Source organism: Quercus robur, chromosome 5 (assembly GCF_932294415.1).
Source record: "Quercus robur chromosome 5, dhQueRobu3.1, whole genome shotgun sequence".
NCBI classification, from domain to species: domain Eukaryota; kingdom Viridiplantae; phylum Streptophyta; class Magnoliopsida; order Fagales; family Fagaceae; genus Quercus; species Quercus robur.
This window is the reverse complement of record NC_065538.1, coordinates 50,467,554-50,487,780: the sequence shown is the minus strand read 5'-3', so window position 1 is coordinate 50,487,780 and position 20,227 is coordinate 50,467,554. Positions and strand designations below refer to the sequence as shown.

Sequence of the window (20,227 nt, the reverse complement as noted above, 5' to 3'; positions counted from 1 at the left end):
AACCCAAACACCCAAACTTAACAAACATGAACCCAACCCATATCTGAATCTACAGATATCACAAATCAAAACCACACCTCACAGATTCAAGAAAATAAAGCTCAAAACATGAAATATGTAGTGAGAAAGAGAAAATCCATACCTTTTTCTTGAAGATTTGAGGTTGAACAGATGCAAAAATGGAAGTTTTTCAAGAGTGACATGGTGAGTTTGAGAGAGTTTTAGGTGAGGAAGATAATGAAAGGTCACAAAATGTTCGATTTAAAAACTGTCCTTAAAGAGCAAAACACGCGATTTTCGCGACTGGGTTTAAGTCGCAAGCAAGTTGCCAGGGCCAGTCGCCAGAACACTTAAGACCAAAATTTTGAAAAATTTTCGAAGTGTTTTTCATGACTAGAAGTTCTACCCGTGAGGGTGTCACGAAGGAAGCCGCGAAAATCTTTGAGTACCTCTCGCAACTAGACCTTCCACCAGTGAACAAGTCGCCAACTGAGCCGCGAGATACCTTAAAAACCCAAATTTTGAAAAATATTCTAAGTATTTTTCACGACTGGGGCATTGACCCGCCAGTGAGTCACAAAAAATCTATGTATATGCTCGCGACTGGGGCATGCGATTGGACCAACCTACGACTAAGTCGCCAGAACAGGGAAGCACTGTTTTTGAAGAATTTGACAATTTTTGCAAAAACAAAATACTTTCCAAAAATAGCTAAAACACTCAAAAATCTTTTTATGTTCGATCAACAAAGATTGAGCATGTGAAAACACATTTAGTCAAGTACAATCACATAAATGAATATGGCATTCATTGAACATAAACTTATGTGAAGTGTGTGGGCATCAAAAATGAGATAGTCCTTAGTCTATTGTGAAGTTTCAATGATCAATTCAACCAAGACATAGACAATTAGCACTAGATAATGTGACCCATCTCAATTATAGAAATATGCATATATGACCTCCCACATAACTTGATTACATAACTTGTGAAGCTTTTCATTTGGCTCCATATGCATCATATCATTTGATCTTTTTGAATCAATACATCTCAATATGAGATCGATGCTTGAAATTTTTATATTTCCATTTGATGAGTTAGCCTTTGGCTTTTTGGGCATCATACATTTAATTTTACTTCGCTTTCTCTTTTTCCTAGTCAAATACTAGTATGTGCGACAAGCTTTTGCAGCTTAATATCTCTTTTCATTTGGAGATTTACATTTGGTGAGCTCTTTAAGCAAAAACAATAAAATAAATGAGTGGGAAGATATATAGGCACAAGTCTATGCATTTCTCAAGATCAACAAAACCATTGACTAATCATTCATGACAAGTTTGAAGATCTATTTACAACAGTCACATAGATGTCAAGAGTTCTCCCACAATGATATCAGTGCATAGGGAGCAAGCTACGCTCGTAAATGCACAAGGCCATTAGTACAAAGGTACAAAGCAAAACATGCTATGAGACAAAACTCAACAAAGTCGATCAAACTTTTTGATTTTCTACTTTTTATGTGTTTTTGGATTTTTGACACAAAAACAAGAAAAGATTGATAAAAAAAAATAATTTAAAAATAGTTAAAACAAATGCAGACAAACAAACAATTTTTCAATTCAAACTAGCAAAAAGCACACAACCAAGCATAGTCACGCAACATATGAAGTATTAATGCATGGACATATTGTAATGCTTATGCATGAGTACCCTTCTTCATCCACACGTCACGTGTGTTTGGGGTGATATCCCTATAGGATTGGGTATGAAAGTTAGGGCTTTCAAACCTTCTTGTGAAGCTTTCCAAGCAAGTGGTGAACGCACCGATCATCTTCATCACGTCCATCACATCGGGATCATCATTTCGACCTCTTGATGACTTAACAACCCAAGTCCTCTTGTCATTTCTTGGTCCTCTTGACCTTTGATCACTTGCATTCTTCAATGCTCTAAGCTTATGACAATTAGGTTGGGTGTGTCCTTGAAGTCCACAGTGATGACACACATGGTTGGTTCTAGGACGTCTTTGTGATCGTGGAAGTGATTTTGCTTTGGCTTCAGACCTGACCACTAATTGGTTATGGGGTTTATTCTGCACCCTTTGGTCAGCTACAATCTTTTTCTTCTCAACCTTTGCCTTCTCCATGGTAAGGCCAACTACAACCGGCTCTTTGGCCTTCATAAACTTCACTTCTTTGGAGATATTCACAGCTGAACTACTTTCTCCAGTGTATCCTAATTCGGTTTTGTGGGAGAAGGGTTTTTGATGAGAGAGGACATCATTAAGCCTTTTTATGGATACTCCCTCTACCTTGGCATTTGCTTGAACCACCTCAAGTTCAACGAATTTCACCTTGGTGTAAGCTTCAGTTAGCTCACCATTTAGCGTCTCAATCTCACACTTGGCCTTCTTGTATCTCACTAGGAGACTTCGATAGTCCTCCTCTACTTTCTTCATCTTTTTCACAGCTGCCTTGGCCGCCCTTGCATATTCGCCTGACTTCTCAAGGAGTGAGTTATAATTCTCTTAAAGACCAGTTGTATCTTCATCTTCTTCAACATCTGATTCTTCTACAATTCCCATGGATTCCTCATCACTATACTCCCCAAGTTCTTGCACAAGAAAATTCAAGTCCTCTGAAGACTCAACATGAGCAATAATCATAAATGCTAAGAAATTTCCTTCTTCATCACAGCTATCCTCCGAATTAAAGGTGGAGGAATCTAAGTCACTAAGAGTGGTGGTATACGCCTTGCCCTTCGATCTTAAATAATTGGGGCATTCCTTTTTGAAATAGCCATGCCCATTACATTCAAAACAAGTGACTCCTTGATTAGATTAGGACTCCTTCCCTTCTCTCCTTTTGAAGTCCCTCTTCTCCTTTCCAGAACTCATGAATTTTCCTTTATCATCAAATTTCCCACTGTTCTTGAACTTAGAAATTTGCGGAGATTCTTTGCAAGGTAGACAACATGCTTTTTGATTACATCCTCATCCAATGAGCCGTGAGCTTCTACCATTTCATTTATTGTCTTAAGATTAAGTGATTTGCTCTTTCTTTGGTTTGGCAATGAAAGCTCATATTTTTGGAGAGAACCTATCATCTCTTGGAATTTGATTTCATCAAGGTCCTTGCTCTCCTTAATTGCAGCCACCTTTGCACGAAAGCTCTCCAGCAATGAACGAAGAATTTTCCTTACTACCTTGGAATCCTCCATTTTCTCTCCCAAATTAAACTTGCTGATGACCACTTCATTCAGCTTACTATAAAAATAGTCAAAGGACTCATCCTTACTTATTCTAAGCTCCTCAAATCAAGTGGTTAGCAACTGTAGCTTCATGTCTTTTGCTTTCTTCATTCCCTCATAAGTGGTTTCCAATATTTACCAACCCTCCTTGGCAATGGTAATGTGAGAAATCCGATGGAACTCATCTGGTGACACACCACAAAAAATAGCATTAAGCGCTTTGCTATTAGCATTTGACACCGCGAGGGCTACCTTATCCCATGTGGATTTGGCTGCCTCCGGCCTTGTCCAACCTATTTCAACTGCATCCCAAACAGCCTCATTTATAAAGCACAAAAATGCTCTCATCCGCACCTTCCAAAAGACATAATTGCTACCATCAAAATATGGTGGAGCATTTAGAGATTGAGACCAGTCCATCTCAATATGGGGTTAAGGATCACACCAAGGTAATAAAACCAATATAAGTATACCCGCTCTAATACCAATTGAATGTTCAATATGTTTATAAAACACTATGAACGTTGTAAGGTTGAATTTAATCAACCATTTTATTGGCTTTATTCCGTGCCAAATTTGCTTGTATTTCAGCATTTAGTAACCCTATATTTAGGTGGGTTTGTTGTAAGGGTAGTGAGTGAGATAGAATGTTGATTGCTCAAGAGTGTGCAAGAAAACAGAGACTCGCGGCTTGCTCTCGCGGGTAGCTCACGGCTTCAAGCCGCCAAACGCAGCACACGTGCCAAGTGTGCCAGAAGGTGAACAGTCATGCTAGCTGGAGCACTACAGGACAAAACAGGACAACTGGGCATATCGTTATCTCGCGACTGGATCTCGCGACTTAGTCAAGCCGCGAGCCACCCCTGTTTTGTAAAACCTGACGTTTCACATTCCTCTCTCACTCTAGTATAAATACCCCTTATACCCACAAATGTGAGAGAGCTTCCAGAGAGAATTTTGAGAGAGAAACCCTAAAGAAAAAAAAGATTGATTCACCAACAATCTATACATTAGAGTCTCTTCAAATTCCTCAACTCTCTTCTTCTCCATTGTCAAATCCTTGAGAGACATTTTATCAAAACCTTATTCTCACCATACTCATCACTGTGAGAGGGTTGTTTGGTTTGCTGGGAAGCAGTTAAGAAGGAACCAATCTACATTCGTTGATGCTATGGTCTAGTAGCGGAATCCGGGAAGCTAGAAAGAAAAAAGGTTCAACGCAACCTCGTTGGAGCAAGAAGCTTGGAGGACTTAGGTGCACTGGGTAGATTAGGCTTGGAGGGTCTATTGCTATCCTTGTATCCCAACTACATTTTCTAGTGGATTGTTTACCGCTTGGAGGGCGGCGGAGAGGTTTTACGCCGAGGGCTTCGGTTTCCTCTTCGATAACACATTACGTGTTGTCTTTGTGTTTGCATCTTCCTTCCCTTTTATCTTTGCCTTTTTATTATCTGCTATGGGTTGTGATTTTAATTTAGCTTAGATAGTTTATCCAATTCCATATTATAGCTTATGTTCATTTTCCGGACACTAGTTGTTTGACATAAAGCTTGAATTGGTTAATTTGTAAATTGGAGGTCTAAACATTCAAGGGTGTTTATACACATTTTTGAACTTTCAATTGGTATCAGAGCAGGTACACCTCTAGTTGTTTCATTACCATTGTGTGATCCTTGACTCCCCTTTTGAGATGGATCGGTCTCAATCCCTAAATGCTCCTCCATATTTTGATGGTAGTATTTATGCTTTTTGGAAGGTTCGCATGAGAGCTTTTCTGTGTTCTATTGAAGAATTTGCTTGGGATGTTGTTGAGATAGGTTGGACCAGGCCTGAGGAAGCCAAATCCATATGGGATAAGGCAGCACTTGCTGCATCTAATGCTAATAGTAAAGCACTCAATACTATTTTCTGTGGTGTGTCACCAGATGAATTTCATAGGATCTCTCACATTACCGTTGCTAAAGAAGCATGGGAGATATTGGAGACCACTTACGAAGAAGGTAAAAGATACCAAGCTGTAGATGCTAACCACTCGGTTTGAGGAGTTAAAAATGAGTGAGGATGAGTCCTTTGACTCTTTCTATAGCAAGCTGAATGAAGTGATTGTCAGCAAGTTCAATTTGGGAGAGAAAACGGAAGACTCTAAAATTGTAAGGAAGATCCTTCGATCATTGCCGAAAAGTTTTCGTGCTAAAGTGACAGCGATTGAAGAGAGCAAGGACCTTGATGACATCAAAGTCCAGGAGCTGGTTGGTTCCCTTCAGACCTATGAGATGTCGCTGCCCAATCAACGAAAGAGTAAATCCCTTGCTCTTAAGACCATTAGTGAGAAGGTGGAGGATCATGACTCATCGGGAGAAGATGTGGTTGACAAAGATGTTGCTTACCTTGTGAAAAATTTCAGGAAATTCTTGAAATTCAAAAATAATGGCAAATTTGGTGATAAAGGAAAATTCCAAAGTTCTGGAAGGGAGAAAAGGGAATTCAAAAAGAAAGATGGAAAAGAATCCCAACCCTTACATGGTGTCACTTGTTTCGAATGTAACGGGCATGGACACTTTAAGAAAGAATGTCCGAATTATTTGAAATCGAAAGGCAAAGTGTATGCCACGACACTAAGTGACTCGAACTCATCCGATTTAGAATTTGAAGAAAGCTGTGATGGAGACGGAAACTACTCAGCTTTTATGACTATTGCTCATGTTGAGTCTTCAGACGAGTTGAATCTGCTTGTACGAGACCTTGGAGAACATAGTGATGAAGAATCAATGGGAATTGTTGAAGAATCAGATGCTGAAGAAGATGAAAGCACAGCCAACCTTCAAGAGAATTATAACTCACTCCTGGAGAAGTCGGGTGAGTACACAAGGGTGGCCAGGGCAGCTGTGAGAAAAATGAAGAAGGCAGAGGAGGATTATAGAAGTCTCCTAATCCAATATAGGAAGGCCAAATGTGAGATAGAAACACTGAATGGTGAGTTGTCAGAATCTTACACAAAAGTGAGATTTCTTGAGCAAGAGGTTGTGCAAGCAAATGCCAAAATTGAGAGGGTCACCACCAAGAAACTAGATGATGTTATTTCATCGCAAAAGTGCTTTTCAGACAAATCCAGATTGGGATATACCGGAGGAAGTAGCTCATCTGGAAATGTCACTAAAGAAGTGAAGTTTATAAAGGCCAAAGAATCATCTGATGTCGGTCCTACTGCTGAAAAGCCTAAGATAGAGGAGAAGAGAAATGTGGGGAACGAACGGTTGTTGAATTCCTGTAATCAATCTGTGGGCAGGTTTGAATCTCGTGCCAAGTCTCGTCCACGACCACAAAGAGGTCCTAGATCAACTTATGTGTGTCATCATTGCGGACTTTAAGGGCATACTCGACCAAATTGCCAAAAACTGAGAGCAAAGAATAGTGCAACTCCTCAAAGGTCACGAGGACCTAGAAATGATAGAAGAAATTGGGCAGGTGAACAATCAAGAGATCAAAATGATGATCCTAGAATGATGAGCGTGATGAAGATGATTGGTGCATTCACCAACTACTTGGAAAGCTTCTCAAGAAGGTTTGAAAGCCCTAACTCCCGTACCCAATCCTATAAGGAAATCACCCCAAACGCAAGTGACGTGTGGGTGAAAAAGGGTACTCATGCATAAGCATTACAACATGTCCATGCATTAATACTTCCTATACTTTGTGACAATGGTTGATTGATTGCTTGTTGTTTATGTTGTTGGTTGTGTGTTTGTTTATTTGTGTATTCTCTTGGTTTTCTTTTGTTTTTGATCAATCCGTTTCTTCTTGTGTCAAAAATCCAAAAATTACATAAAAATCAGAAAATCAAAAAGTTTGATTGACATTGTTGAGTTTTTTTTTAAAAACTTGTTTTGCCTTGTACCTTTGTGCTAATGGCTTTGTGCATTTTCGAGCATAGCTTATTTCATTGCACTCATATCACTGTGGGAGAAATCTTGAAATCTATGTGATTGTTGTAAATAGATCTTCAAACTTGTCATGAATGATTAGTGAATGGTTTTGTTGATCTTGAGACATGCATAGACTTGTGTCTATATATCTTCTCACTCTTTATTTTTTTGCTAAAAAGAGCTCATCAAATGTAAATCTCCAAATGAAAAGAGATATTGAGCTGCAAAAGCCTGTCGCACATTCTAGTATTTGACTAGGAAAAAGGGTAAGCGACCTAAAATTCAAGTGAATGTTTATTCAAAAAGCCAAAGGCTATCTCATCAAGGTGAAAATATCTAATATCACTCTCACAATGAGAGGTGATTGTCTCAAAAAGAATCAAAAAGATCAAATGTTATGTTTGGAAGTGGAGTCAAATGTAAAACTCCAAGATATGTTATCAAGTTTTGTGGGAGGTCATATATACATATTTCTATAATTGAGATAGGTCACATGATCTAGTGTTAATTGTGTATGCCTTGGTTGAATTGATCATTGAACATTCACATTAGACTAAGGATTATCTCATTGTTGATATCCACACACAACACACAAGTTTATGTTTGATAAATGCCATAATCATTTGTGTGATTGTACTTGATGAAATGTGTTTTCACATGCTCAATCTTTGTTAATTCAAGCACAAAAAGATTTTTGAATGTTTTAGGTGTTTTTGGAAAGTATTTTGTTCTCAAAATTTGAAAATTTCAGAAATTCAGTTTTGCCCTGTTTTGGCGACTCAGTCGCGGGTTAGTCAAGTCGCGTGCTCGCGGGTCACTTTTGGCGACTTGTTCGCGAGTGGAAGGTCCAGTCGCGAGGGTTACTCAGAGATTTTCGCGACTCTCTCACGGGTAGACCTTCCAGTCGCGAAAAAAACTTAGAAAATTTTTTCAAATTTTTGTCTTTGAGTGTTTTGGCGGCTTGAACTGGCGACTTGGTGGCGACTCACTTAAGTCGTGAAAAACGCGTGTTTGGCAAAAATAGGGGCAGTTTTTAAATCTTTTTCAGTTTTTCCCTCGAACTTTTGTGACTGTTCATCTTCTTCCTTAACTGTCTCTTTCTCAAACACTCCGTGCACCCACTTTCAAACTCCATTGTTGCTTCATCTCAGTTCAAAATCTTCAAGTAACAGGTATGGGTTTTCTTTCTTGAACTCTATTTTACTTGATTTTGTGGTTTTCCCTCTGGATTGTTCGCATTTGTTTATGATTTTGAGATGGGTTTGTGTTTCGTCAATTACTCTTTGTCCATGCTTAGTTTGTGAAAACTATTGATTTAGTTTGAGCTTAATTTTGGTGTTGGTTTTGTTCTTCATCATGTGCTACACTAGGGTTTGTTTTTTTTGGTAACTCATTTAGTCTGATCTTATGTTGTTATATTGTTTCATAATGCTCCCATTTTGAATGTGTGGTTCACTGTGCTGAATATGCCGGTTCTATAGTGTGCATTTATTGGGAGCATCTGTGAGTTTTACTATACTGTTTATGAGTCATGTCATTCTCATCACATTCTTTGTCTCATTGTCATATATATGTCTTTAATTCTCCCCTGCATTCTCCCTGTTGTTTTTGTGTTTCCTCTTTTAGGCTTGTTCATCCATGTGGTTGATCTAAGTAGCATAATGTTTAAGTGTTCAAGTTCATCTGTGTGGATGCAATTTCTTTGTTAATTACATGGTACTGATTAGTTCTACACATATATTGTTCTATGTTGTTGTGGCCTTTTCTGATTGCTCACAGATGGCACCTTCATCCCCAAAGAAGAAAACACCTGCAAAGAAGGCAGATGAGAGAATGAAAATGGACCATAATTTGTTCAGGTCTGTTTCTCACTTTGAGAGATACAAGGACTTCTTCTTGAAAGCAAGAATTATTCAAGAAAGATTTGTAGATTTGGAGGATTTAAGGAACACTTTTATCCCCAGCTGTTTTGAAGGGAGAGGATGGGAAAAGCTTCTGAGTGATCTCCCTGTAGTGTGTGAACCCCTAATTAGGGAGTTTTATTCAAATGTTGTGATAAGGGAGGATGATTTAAGCTGCTGGGTTAGAGGTAAAGAATTCACTTTGGATGCACATGACATTGATGATGTGGTAGGGCTTGAAGGATTAGAAGATCAGGAGTTTGTCAATTACAAAGACAGGATTGTGTCTATTGAAACTGTTCAACAAAGGATAGGTGGACAGAGAGAAGGGAAATGTCTGAATACCACAGCTTTTCCAGTGGACATGAGGTGTTTAACAATAATCATGATGTTTAACCTATATCCTATAAAGAAGTTGACTACAATCAACTGTGCAAGAGCAATATTTATGATGGATCTCAAAGAAAAGACATTCATTGACATCAGTTCCCACATATATGACACCATTGTGGATGAGACTAGAACAACTTCTAGGTCAAAACTGATCTTTCCTAGTTTGCTGATAAGGATATTTAGAAAGAAGGGTGTTCCAATCCCTCAAGACATCAGTCCCATGTCCACACCCTCTGCAATTAACAGGCTTACCTGCAAAAGGATAAGTGTTCGGCTTCCAGGTGAAGAAGATGAAGGTGAGGAAGGAGAGGGTGTCCCTATGGAGACTGAGGCAGAGGCAGCAGGGCTTGCATCAACCTCAACACCTAGGAGGAGTGGCAAAAGGTCTAGAGCATCCACTTCTTCAAATACACCTCCAGATGCTTTTCAAGTCATTCTGGAACGACTTGATGGGATCAGAGGAGTCTAGACTGAGCACTCTGAGAGGATGAGAGCCATGCAGGACCAGATTGATATTTTGTCTGCAAAACTTGACAGCTTCACCACCCAGCATGGACAGTGACCCTTTGGCCATTCCGGTCAAAAAGGGGGAGATGTTCTTTCTGTTGTTGATAAGTTTGTTGATGAGAAGCAGAAAAGCAGCTCTTAAGGGGGAGTAATGTGTTGAGGGGGAGTTGTCAAAATCAGAGACAGTGTTTATATATGCTTATGTTTTTGGTGTATTCTTGTTTCTAACTCATAACTTATAATCTTGGTTTAATCTTTTATATACATTGTTGATATTATTCAGGATATATTGTGTTTTATATTGTGTTTGTACCCATGTGCTTATGTAAGCTTTTGGGGTTAGTGTTTTTATGCATAATTTGTAGGCTTTATGGTTTGTACCTTGCTTATTGCAGCCTTTTATGCTATGTTGAAATCAATACTTTAATCTAAATGTCTTGCATTTTGTTTTAAGTACTGTCACTCTTGTGCCCTTGTAGGATTGTTCCTAGATGCATATACTTAGTGTATTATGCATTGGTTGAGTGTTGGGCATACAAGTATCTTGCTTTGTTCTTGTTAACTTGTATGTTCAAGTGTTCATTCCAAGTGTGAATGAGCATTATGAACTCTACCTTGTGATGTTCACTTGGTTGATCAAGCCATGATTTGATTCTTCACTTCATCTTTGCTTGATCACCTTTAGCTTGTTTCATATGCATTTCATGCTTTTCTACATACAATGGTCATGGTGTATTGTTGTATTTCAGGAGTTTCATGATCTTATGATTCAAGTGCTACACAGCTTCTAGAGTTAGGTGTGAGTGAGTTTTGTTCAACTGTTCCCAACTCACATGTTAAGTCTAGAGTCTGTTTTAGGGTTTTGTCACGGAATAGCCAAAGGGGGAGATTGTAAGGTTGAATTTAATCAACCATTTTATTGGCTTTATTTCGTGCCAAATTTGTTTGTATTTCAGCATTTAATAACCCTGTATTTAGGTGGGTTTGTTGTAAGGGTAGTGAGTGAGATAGAGTGTTGATTGCTCAAGAGTGTGTAAGAAAACAGAGACTCGCGGCTTGCTCTCGCGGGTAGCTCGCGGTTTCAAGCCGCCAAACGCAGCACACATGCCAAGTTTGCCAGAAGGTGAACAGTCATGCTAGCTGGAGCACTACAGGACAACTGGGCATACCGTTATCTCGCGACTGGATCTCGCGACTTAGTCAAGCCGCGAGCCACCCCTGTTTTGTAAAACCTAACGTTTCACATTCCTCTCTCACTCCAGTATAAATACCCCTTATACCTACAAATGTAAGAGAGCTCCTAGAGAGAATTTTGAGAGAGAAACCCTAAAGAAAAACAAGATTGATTCACCAACAATCTATACATTAAAGTCTCTTCAAATTCCTCAACTCTCTTCCTCTCCATTGTCAAATCCTTGAGAGGCATTTTACCAAAACCTTGTTCTCACCATACTCATCACTGTGAGAGGGTTGTTTGGTTTGCTAGGAAGCAGTTAAGAAGGAACCAATCTACATTCGTTGATGCTATGGTCTAGTAGCGGAATCCGGGAAGCTAGAAAGAAAAAAGGTTCAACGCAACCTCGTTGGAGCAAGAAGCTTGGAGGACTTAGGTGCACTGGGTAGATTAGGCTTGGAGGGTCTATTGCTATCCTTGTATCCCAACTACATTTTCTAGTGAATTGTTTACCGCTTGGAGGGCGGCGGAGAGGTTTTACGCCTAGAGCTTCGGTTTCCTCTTTGATAACACATCGAGTGTTGTCTTTGTGTTTGCATCTTCCTTCCCTTTTATCTTTGCCTTTTTATTATCTGCTGTGGGTTGTGATTTTAATTTAGCTTAGATAGTTTATCCAATTCCATATTATAGCTTATATTTATTTTCCGCACACTAGTTGTTTGACATAAAGCTTGAATTGGTTAATTTGTAAATTAGGGGTCTAAACGTTCAAGGGTGTTTATACACATTTTTGAACTTTCAAACGTTTAGGCCCCCGATTTCCAAATTATCAATTCAAGCTTATTATCAGAAAATTAATGTGCGGAATATGAACATAAGCATATAACAGAATTGATAAACAATCTAAACCAAATAAAATCACATCCACAGCTTAAATTAAATGGCAAAGATTAAGAGAAGAGAGATGCAAACACAATGACAACACAACGATGTGTTATCGAAGAGGAAATTGAAGCCCTTGGCGTAAAACCTCTCCGCCACCCTCCAAGCAGTAAATAATCCACTGAAGAATATAATTGGGATACATAAACAGCAGAAGACCCTCCAAGCCTAATCTACCCAGTGTACCTAAGCCCTTCAAGCTCCTACTCAAACGAGGTTACGCCAAACCTATTTCTTCTTTAGCTTACCAGATTCCGCTATAACGCATAGCATCGACCAATATGAATTGGTTCCTTCTGAACTGCTTCCCAAAGCACCAAATAGTCTTCTCACGGATATGGGTATGGTGAGAAAAGGATTTGGTTAAAGAACCTCTCAAGGATGTAACAATAGAGAGGGTGAGAGTTGAGGAATTTGAAGAGTCGCTATATGAAGATTGTGGATGAGTCAATCTTGTTTTTCTCTAGGGTTTCTCTCTCAAAATTCTCTCTGGACACTCTCAATATTACGTGGGTATAAGAAGTATTTATACTGGAGTGAGAAAGGAATGCGAAGAGTCAGTTTTTCCATAACAAAGTGGACTGGCGACTTGGCATCACAACTTGACTAAGTCATGAGTCCAAGCCTCGAGCTAACTAAATGGCCTGTCTGGACTTTTTGTCCTGTAGTTCTATAGCTGTCATGATGGTTCAGCTTCTCTGTATGCTTCACTCATGTGCATCTTCTATCGACTTGCAAGCTACAAGCCACCCGCAAGATCCAGCCATGAGTCCCTGCTTCACTGCACAATCTTGAGCATTTCTTCACACTCTCTCACACACTACCCTTACATAATTCCTACCTAAATGTAGGGTTACTAATTGCTAAATTACAAGCAAACTTGGCGTAGAATAAAGCCAACAAGATGGTTGATTTAATTCAACGTTACACAATCTCACTATTTCCATAACATATAATTAAGCCAATCTATCCAATGAAAACGTAGTCTTGATTGGTAGAAAATGGGAAGACTTGGTCAATCTATCCACTATTACCCATATTGCAACATGACCCTTAACTGACTTAGGCAATCCAGTCACAAAGTCCATGGAGATGTGTTCCCACTTCCACTTCGGAATACTAAGAGGATAAAGTAATCCAACAGGCCTTTGATGTTCAACTTTAACTTGCTGAAAAATTAAACACCGGGATACAAAATCTGCAATCGCTCTTTTCATATTATTCCACTAATACACTTCGCTGAGATCTCGATACATTTTGGTGCTACCTGGGTGAATAGTGTATGTAGATTTATGAGCCTCCTCCATAATTTTCCTTTTTAATTTAACATTATTGGGAACACATAATCGATTTCTAAATCGTAAAACACCATCACCATGAGTTTCAAACTCAGCTTAATTACCTTCCTTTACCTTTTCCATAATCTTTACCAAACTAGGATCAAATCCTTGAGCAATCTTCACCTTTTCAACTAGGGTAGGCTGTACTCGAAAGTGAGCAAGAAGTACCCTTGACTTATTAAATTTGAGCTCCACATTAGTCTCCTTCAACTCTTCAAAAAAAATCTTTTCCTCAAAATTATACTTGCCATCCTATAAGAGGATTTTCTACTCAAGGCATCAGCCACCACATTTGCTTTGCCTAGGTGATAATATATTTTACAATCATAGTCTTTCAACAACTCAATCCAACTCCTTTGCCACATATTCAATTCTTTTTGAGAGAACAAATATTTCAAACTTTCATGGTCAGTGTTGATCTCACACGTCTCACCATATAAGTAGTGCCTCCATATCTTCAATGCAAAGACCACTACTGCTAACTCCAAGTCATGAGTAGGGTAATTATGTTCATACCTTTTTAGTTGCCTAAAAGCATATGCTATCACCTTTCCATGCTACATAAGCACACAATCAAGACCTTTTTGTGAAGCATCACTATAAATTACAAAACCTCCTAAACCCGTTGGCAATGTCAAAACTGGAGCAGACACCATCCAGTCTTTCAATTCTTGGAAGCTCTTTTCATATTCATCTTTCCACAAGAATTTAGCATTCTTTTGGGTCAACCTAGTCAAGGGACCTTCTATAAGTGAAAAACCTTCAACAAACCTCCTATAGTAACTCACAAGATCTAAGAAACTACGAACTTCAGATACATTTTTTGGTCTAGGCCAATTTACCACAACTTCCACTTTTTAGATCCACAAAAATGCATCCTTAGGTATTACATGCCCCAAAAAAATTACTTCATCTAACCAAAACTCACACTTCTTAAACTTGGTATATAATTTTTGCTCCCTCAAGACCTGCAACACCATCCTCAAATGTTCTATGTGCTCCTCCTGAGTTTTTGAATATACTAAAATATCATCAATAAAAACAATAACGAACCGATCCAAATAAGGCTTGAACATACGATTCATTAAATCCATGAAGGTAGTAGGGGTATTAGTTAATCCAAACGGCATCACCAAGAACTCATAGTGTCTGTAACGAGTACGAAAGGCAATCTTAGGTATATCCTCTTGCTTAACCTTGAGTTGATGATAACCTGATCTAAGGTCAATCTTCGAAAAGACTTTAGCACCTTGTAATTGATCAAACAAATTATCAAATCTAGGTAAAGGATATTTGTTCCTCACAGTGACCTTATTCAACTACCTATAGTCAATGCATAATCTCATAGACCCATACTTTTTCTTTACAAAAAGAACAGGAGCACCCTAAGGAGATACACTGGGTCGAATAAATCCCTTTTCTAAAAGCTCTTGCAATTGCAATTTAAGCTCCTTCAACTCTACAGGTGCCATGTGATATGGTGCCATAGAAATAGGTGCAAGTCCTTGCACTAAGTCAATGGCAAATTCTATCTCCCTATCAAATGGTAACCCAAGGAGATCCCCAGGAAATACATCAACAAAGTCCCTGACAATAGGAATGTCATCAATCTTAATCCCTTCCTTCTGATTATCCACCACATATGCAAGATAGCCTTTACAACCTTTTCTAAGTAACTTATTAGCATGAATGACAGAAATAACATTAGGTATGAGGCTCTCTCTTGACCCATGAAATACAAATTCAGGTCGACCTAGAACACAAAACACCACTTCCTTCTTGTAACAGTCAACATTAGCATGATAAGCTACTAACCAATCCATGCCTAATATTACAACAAATTCTTGAATTTCTAAGAGAATCAAATCAGCCAACAACTCATTTCCTCCAATCTTAATCACACAAGACTTACATATAAACTCAGCAACCATAGCTTCACCCAAAGAAGTAGAAGCAGAAAGTTCAAAGTCCAACAATTCAGGCACATAATTAGCATATTTCATATAAGCAAAAGATACAAAGGAATGAGTAGAACTAGGATCGATAAGAACTCGTGCAGTATGAGAAAATATGGGAATGGTACCTGTTACAATTGACTTGGATGCCTTAGCATCTTACTTAGTAATAGCAAACACGTGTTCTTGGACTTTTGGCCTTTGCTTCACTTCAGTAGGCTTAGCCACCAACTCATTCTTCATGGCTGGGCAATCTTTGATACGATGACCCATTTGACCACACTTAAAACAAGCCCCGCTTTCATGATAGCAAACACCCTTATGCTTTTTACCATACTTCTGACAAACCTCTATTACCTGTTGCACCATTTTAGTCTCTGGTTTTGTTGTAGTCTTCTTCTTAAATGGCTTATTGTGTTTATTACCACTATGAAACTCTTCAGTTTTAGGCCTTTTGTTATTCTGACTCCTAATCCTTTGATAGTCTTCACACTCCTTCTCAGCAACCTTTGTAGTCTCCACAACCTCAGAATATGACTTCAATCGTAAGGCTGCCATCCTAGTTCTAATACTTGGTCGTAGTCCCCTCTGAAATTTCTTAGCCTTTCTAACATCATCTGCCACAATGTGAGGGGCAAATTGAGACAACTCAGTAAATTTAGCCTCATACTATAACATCGTTTTATTCCCTTGAATGAGCTCCATAAACTCCACTTCTTTCTCATCCTGTACACTTTCTAGAAAATAATTTTCGTAAAAGGCCTCAAGGAAAATTCTCCAAGTCAATATCTCATATTCCTCAAGTGGCAAGGTCTTTTTGGTGGATCTCCACCAATGCTCTGCTTCCCCCTTCAACATAAAGGAAGCAAAAGAGACATTTTGCACTTCAGTACAACCAATCACATCAAAAAATTTCTCTATTTGCATAATCCAAGATTTTGCTTTTGTAGGATCAAGGTTACCCAAAAATGAAGGAGGGCCCAATTTCTTGAATTGCTCAATAGTACATCCTTCAATCTCAGCATCTTTGGGCTTAACTGTTCCACTAGTACTAACATGCTTCTCCACCACCTCAGCAAGACTTCTGATAGCACTTAAAACACCCTCAAGGCTCTCAGATTTTGGTTCAAGACTGAAAGGGGTAGAATTGCGGGGTGGCATTTTCCTATAACCAAACAAACAACACCTTAGAGTCAAATAGATCACAAGGAAAGTCATGATATACAAGATGTACTAAACCCTTTACTATAATAATATTCTAAGCACATAAGCATATAGCTTCTAACAATTGTCAAACTCCCAAAACTACTTTTTGCCTATGAATAATAATTCAAGCCTATTCCTCCACATCATATAAAAATATCGTAATTCCTAATCATCTACAGAATCATAACCTAGAGCTCTGATACCAACACTACCCAAATTTGATTGATTGTGTGATGTGTGTGGGTGGGTATTTACTGAGTAGATCTGGGCTTTATTAACAACTACAAGGAGCCTCAATTATGACTAGTCTTTTTGAGGTATAGCGCAAATGTGGTTAGAGCTTTTCCTTAGGTCATTACATATGATATCAGAGCTGGCCTGGTAACCCCATGTGGGCTTAGAGACACTACCTCACAAAATGGGTCCTAATGAGGACGTTAGCGATTTAAGAGTGGGAGATTATGATGCCCCAATTTGATTGATTGTATGATGTGTGTGGGTGTGTGATGAGTCCCACATCGGGTATTTACTGGGTAGATCTGGGCTTTATTAACAACTACAAAGAGTCTCAATTATGACTAGTCCTTTTGAGGTATAGCACAGATGTGTCTAGCGTTTTTTCTTGGGTCATTACAGAATCTATGCCTCACAACCAAGTAAACATGCATGTCTCAAGTTCCTACTATTATGAACTCAAATAGAATATAAAAAACACCAAAAGAAAAAAAATTTGGGAAGAGAAGTTAAAACAAAGTCCAAAGTTAACTATTATAATTTGTCTTTTTTTTTTCCTTGTTAGTTAACAATGCAGGTAATTCAATAAAATTAACATGTTATATCTTAGATTGGCATAGCACCCAACACAATGTCAAGGTTTACACATAGCTTTTATTAAAACTAGTCGTAGACCTACACGATGCGTGAGAATATATAATTATTTTTAGCATGACATAATCCATAATTTATTCTCTCTAAAATTTATTGAAGATATTTTGTTCTCCTAAATCCAAATCTCTATTTCTACAAATATATCACTTTATTATATATATATATATATATATATATATATATATATATATATATATATATATATATATATATATATATTTTAGATTCGATATTTATAACCCAATAATAATGGAGGGACATGCTAATACAATGTTAGATTTCCACTTTTTTCTTCACATGATGAGATTGTATCATATTTTAATTCTTTTGAATTTTTATGTGCACCCTTTGTACCAGCTACATGCATCCTTAATTCCTAAAAGTGATGTATAGTTAGTTGTCAAGAAAAAAGGATAAAACCAAAATAAAAGAAATAAATAAAGTAAGGTTTAATAGGTTAGAATCATTATTTATAAAAACTTATTTACAATAAGGTAAATAAATAAAAAATGTTTTAAACAAACCTTACTTCAGCAAAATGATCAAATTTAATTGTCCCTCACTTATACTAATTTCTTGTTGGGGTTTATGCCCTAAAATCCAATTTATTTGCATGTTTTGTTTAATTATAGTAATAATAATAATAAATTTTATTTGGCATTTAAAAAAAAATGCCACATCAACATCTAAATTTAAAATTTTAATTTATCAATTTTAACTAAATAAAAAAAGAATTAAAAACCAAAAATTACATGAATTGAGATCTAAATTTATCTTGATCAAGAATAATAAGAACACAAACCCAGATTTAAACAGAAGAAGAACACTTTCCTTTTTTTGAGATTTTGTTTCTAAGATAACAAACACAAAATTAAGCACACAAACAAACCCAAAAAAATTAAAATTAAACCCACACACACACACACACACTCTCTCTCTCTCTCTTGACTAGCTCATCCTCTTTCTTTTCCTCTCTTTTCTTCTTTAACTTTCTTTTCCTCAGCCCAAACTCAGCCTCTCTCACAGAGCCCGATCCCAACCATCCTCTTTTCCTCTCTCACTCTTGTTTCCTCTCATGGCTCATTAAGCCAATCCCAACCATGGCCGAAAGTCATTCACCTTCTCTACCTTATCCTCTTAAACCCACACCCTAAGCAAACACGAGCAAGAAGAAAGCAGAGGTAGCGGTAGGGGTGGCTAAGAGAAGAGGTGGTTTTGTTGTCAGATATGAGGTTAATTTCCTTTGGGTTTGATAGTTTCGAATCTGAGGTTGGAGGTGGATTGGTTGTCAGCTCTAAGGTTTGGATACGAGGTTTGTGTTTGGTTTCTCAGAAAGCACAAGATCGAAAATTTGGGTTTTGAGTTTTGAGTTTGTGTTTAGCGGCCGAAAATCTGGGTTTGAGTTTAGTGTTTTGTGTTTGGTTTCTCAAAAAGTATAAGAAAATGGAAGAAAAGTTTAGTGTTCTTCCGAAAAATAATGAAAAAAAGAAAAACGAAAAAGTGTGTGGCCATGTGATTTGAAAGTGAAATATATACTCAATTTTGATGTTTTGGTGGTGTGAGGGTTTCATTTTTTTGGATTTGTTCATGGTTAATTTTGTGTTGATGTGGAGTTGCTATTAATTTTTTGGGTTTTAAATTTTTTAGGTTTGTGTTCTTGTTCAAATGTTTAATATGTTCATGTTTAATCTAGGTTTCAATCTAGGTTTTAAACTAGATTTTAATTTCTTGTTCAAATTTTCTGGGTTTTAAATTTTGTGTTCATGTTTAATCTAATGTGGATCTGATGTTTAATTTTGTGTTCTTATAAACTAGGTTTGTGATATGTGGTTTTTAATTCTGTTTTTAATTTATTTTTTATTTAGTTAAAATTAATAAATTAAAATTTTAAATTTAGATATTGACGTGGAATTTTTTAAATGCTAAATAAAATTTTTTTATTATTATTTTAATGATTACGTCAGCATTTTGTGTGACAACAGTGTACTCCATTTCCATTTGCCATTTATATAATTTCCGTTAGTGTACCAAAATAAAAATGCGTTTTTTATTTTAAGGATTAAAAGTAGTAAAATAGAAAAGTAGAGATCAAAATGAAAATGAGACCAAAATGTAGAGAAGAAAAAGGTATTTCTGCCTTTTATTAACCGTGACATATCAAGATCTTTGATGAACCCATAAACATAGTTTACCTGTCATACTAATTCATTATTAGGAGTCGTATTTAGTGTAATTTAGAACCAACCAACCAGCCAAACATCATTGGCCCATAATAGTCTCATGACCACATAATTGTCTGGTGTAGTTACCTGCTACATGATAGGATGTGTAAGTACCAAATCAACGTCTTTGAATTTTACACAAAAATATACACATTCATGGTTGCCATCAAGAACGCTGATATCATTAGGGGGGTTCATCTAGAAAATGCCACACTAATAATTAGTTTATTATTGACACAATAATTTTAAAGATGATTGATTCATAATGAAAATAATGGTGAACTCTACACAATATTTTTCACGACCGTAAAAATATCTTTTTTTTTTTTCAGAACAGTATCTTGCTGTGCCTTGTGATTTGTGAATAATATACATAATAAACGTAGGGTTCATAATGAGTTTGGAAAAAAAAAACTATAAAAAAATATTAAGTGGCAAGGCAATTACTAATCAGCAATATCTGTTTTTCTTTTTTTCTTTTTTTAATAAGAAATACCTTGAACTTTCTTTAATGAAAGTTAGCCATA

At 37.2% G+C, this 20,227-nt stretch overlaps 1 protein-coding gene across 1 annotated transcript; it reads right to left on the bottom strand.

The window, feature by feature from the left end:
* Positions 1 to 16,053: 16,053 nt before the first annotated feature.
* Positions 16,054 to 16,545, bottom strand: LOC126728325 (uncharacterized). Its single transcript, XM_050434170.1, has one exon. It carries the CDS (start codon positions 16,543 to 16,545, stop codon positions 16,054 to 16,056), a length of 492 nt encoding a protein of 163 aa, XP_050290127.1.
* Positions 16,546 to 20,227: the final 3,682 nt, after the last annotated feature.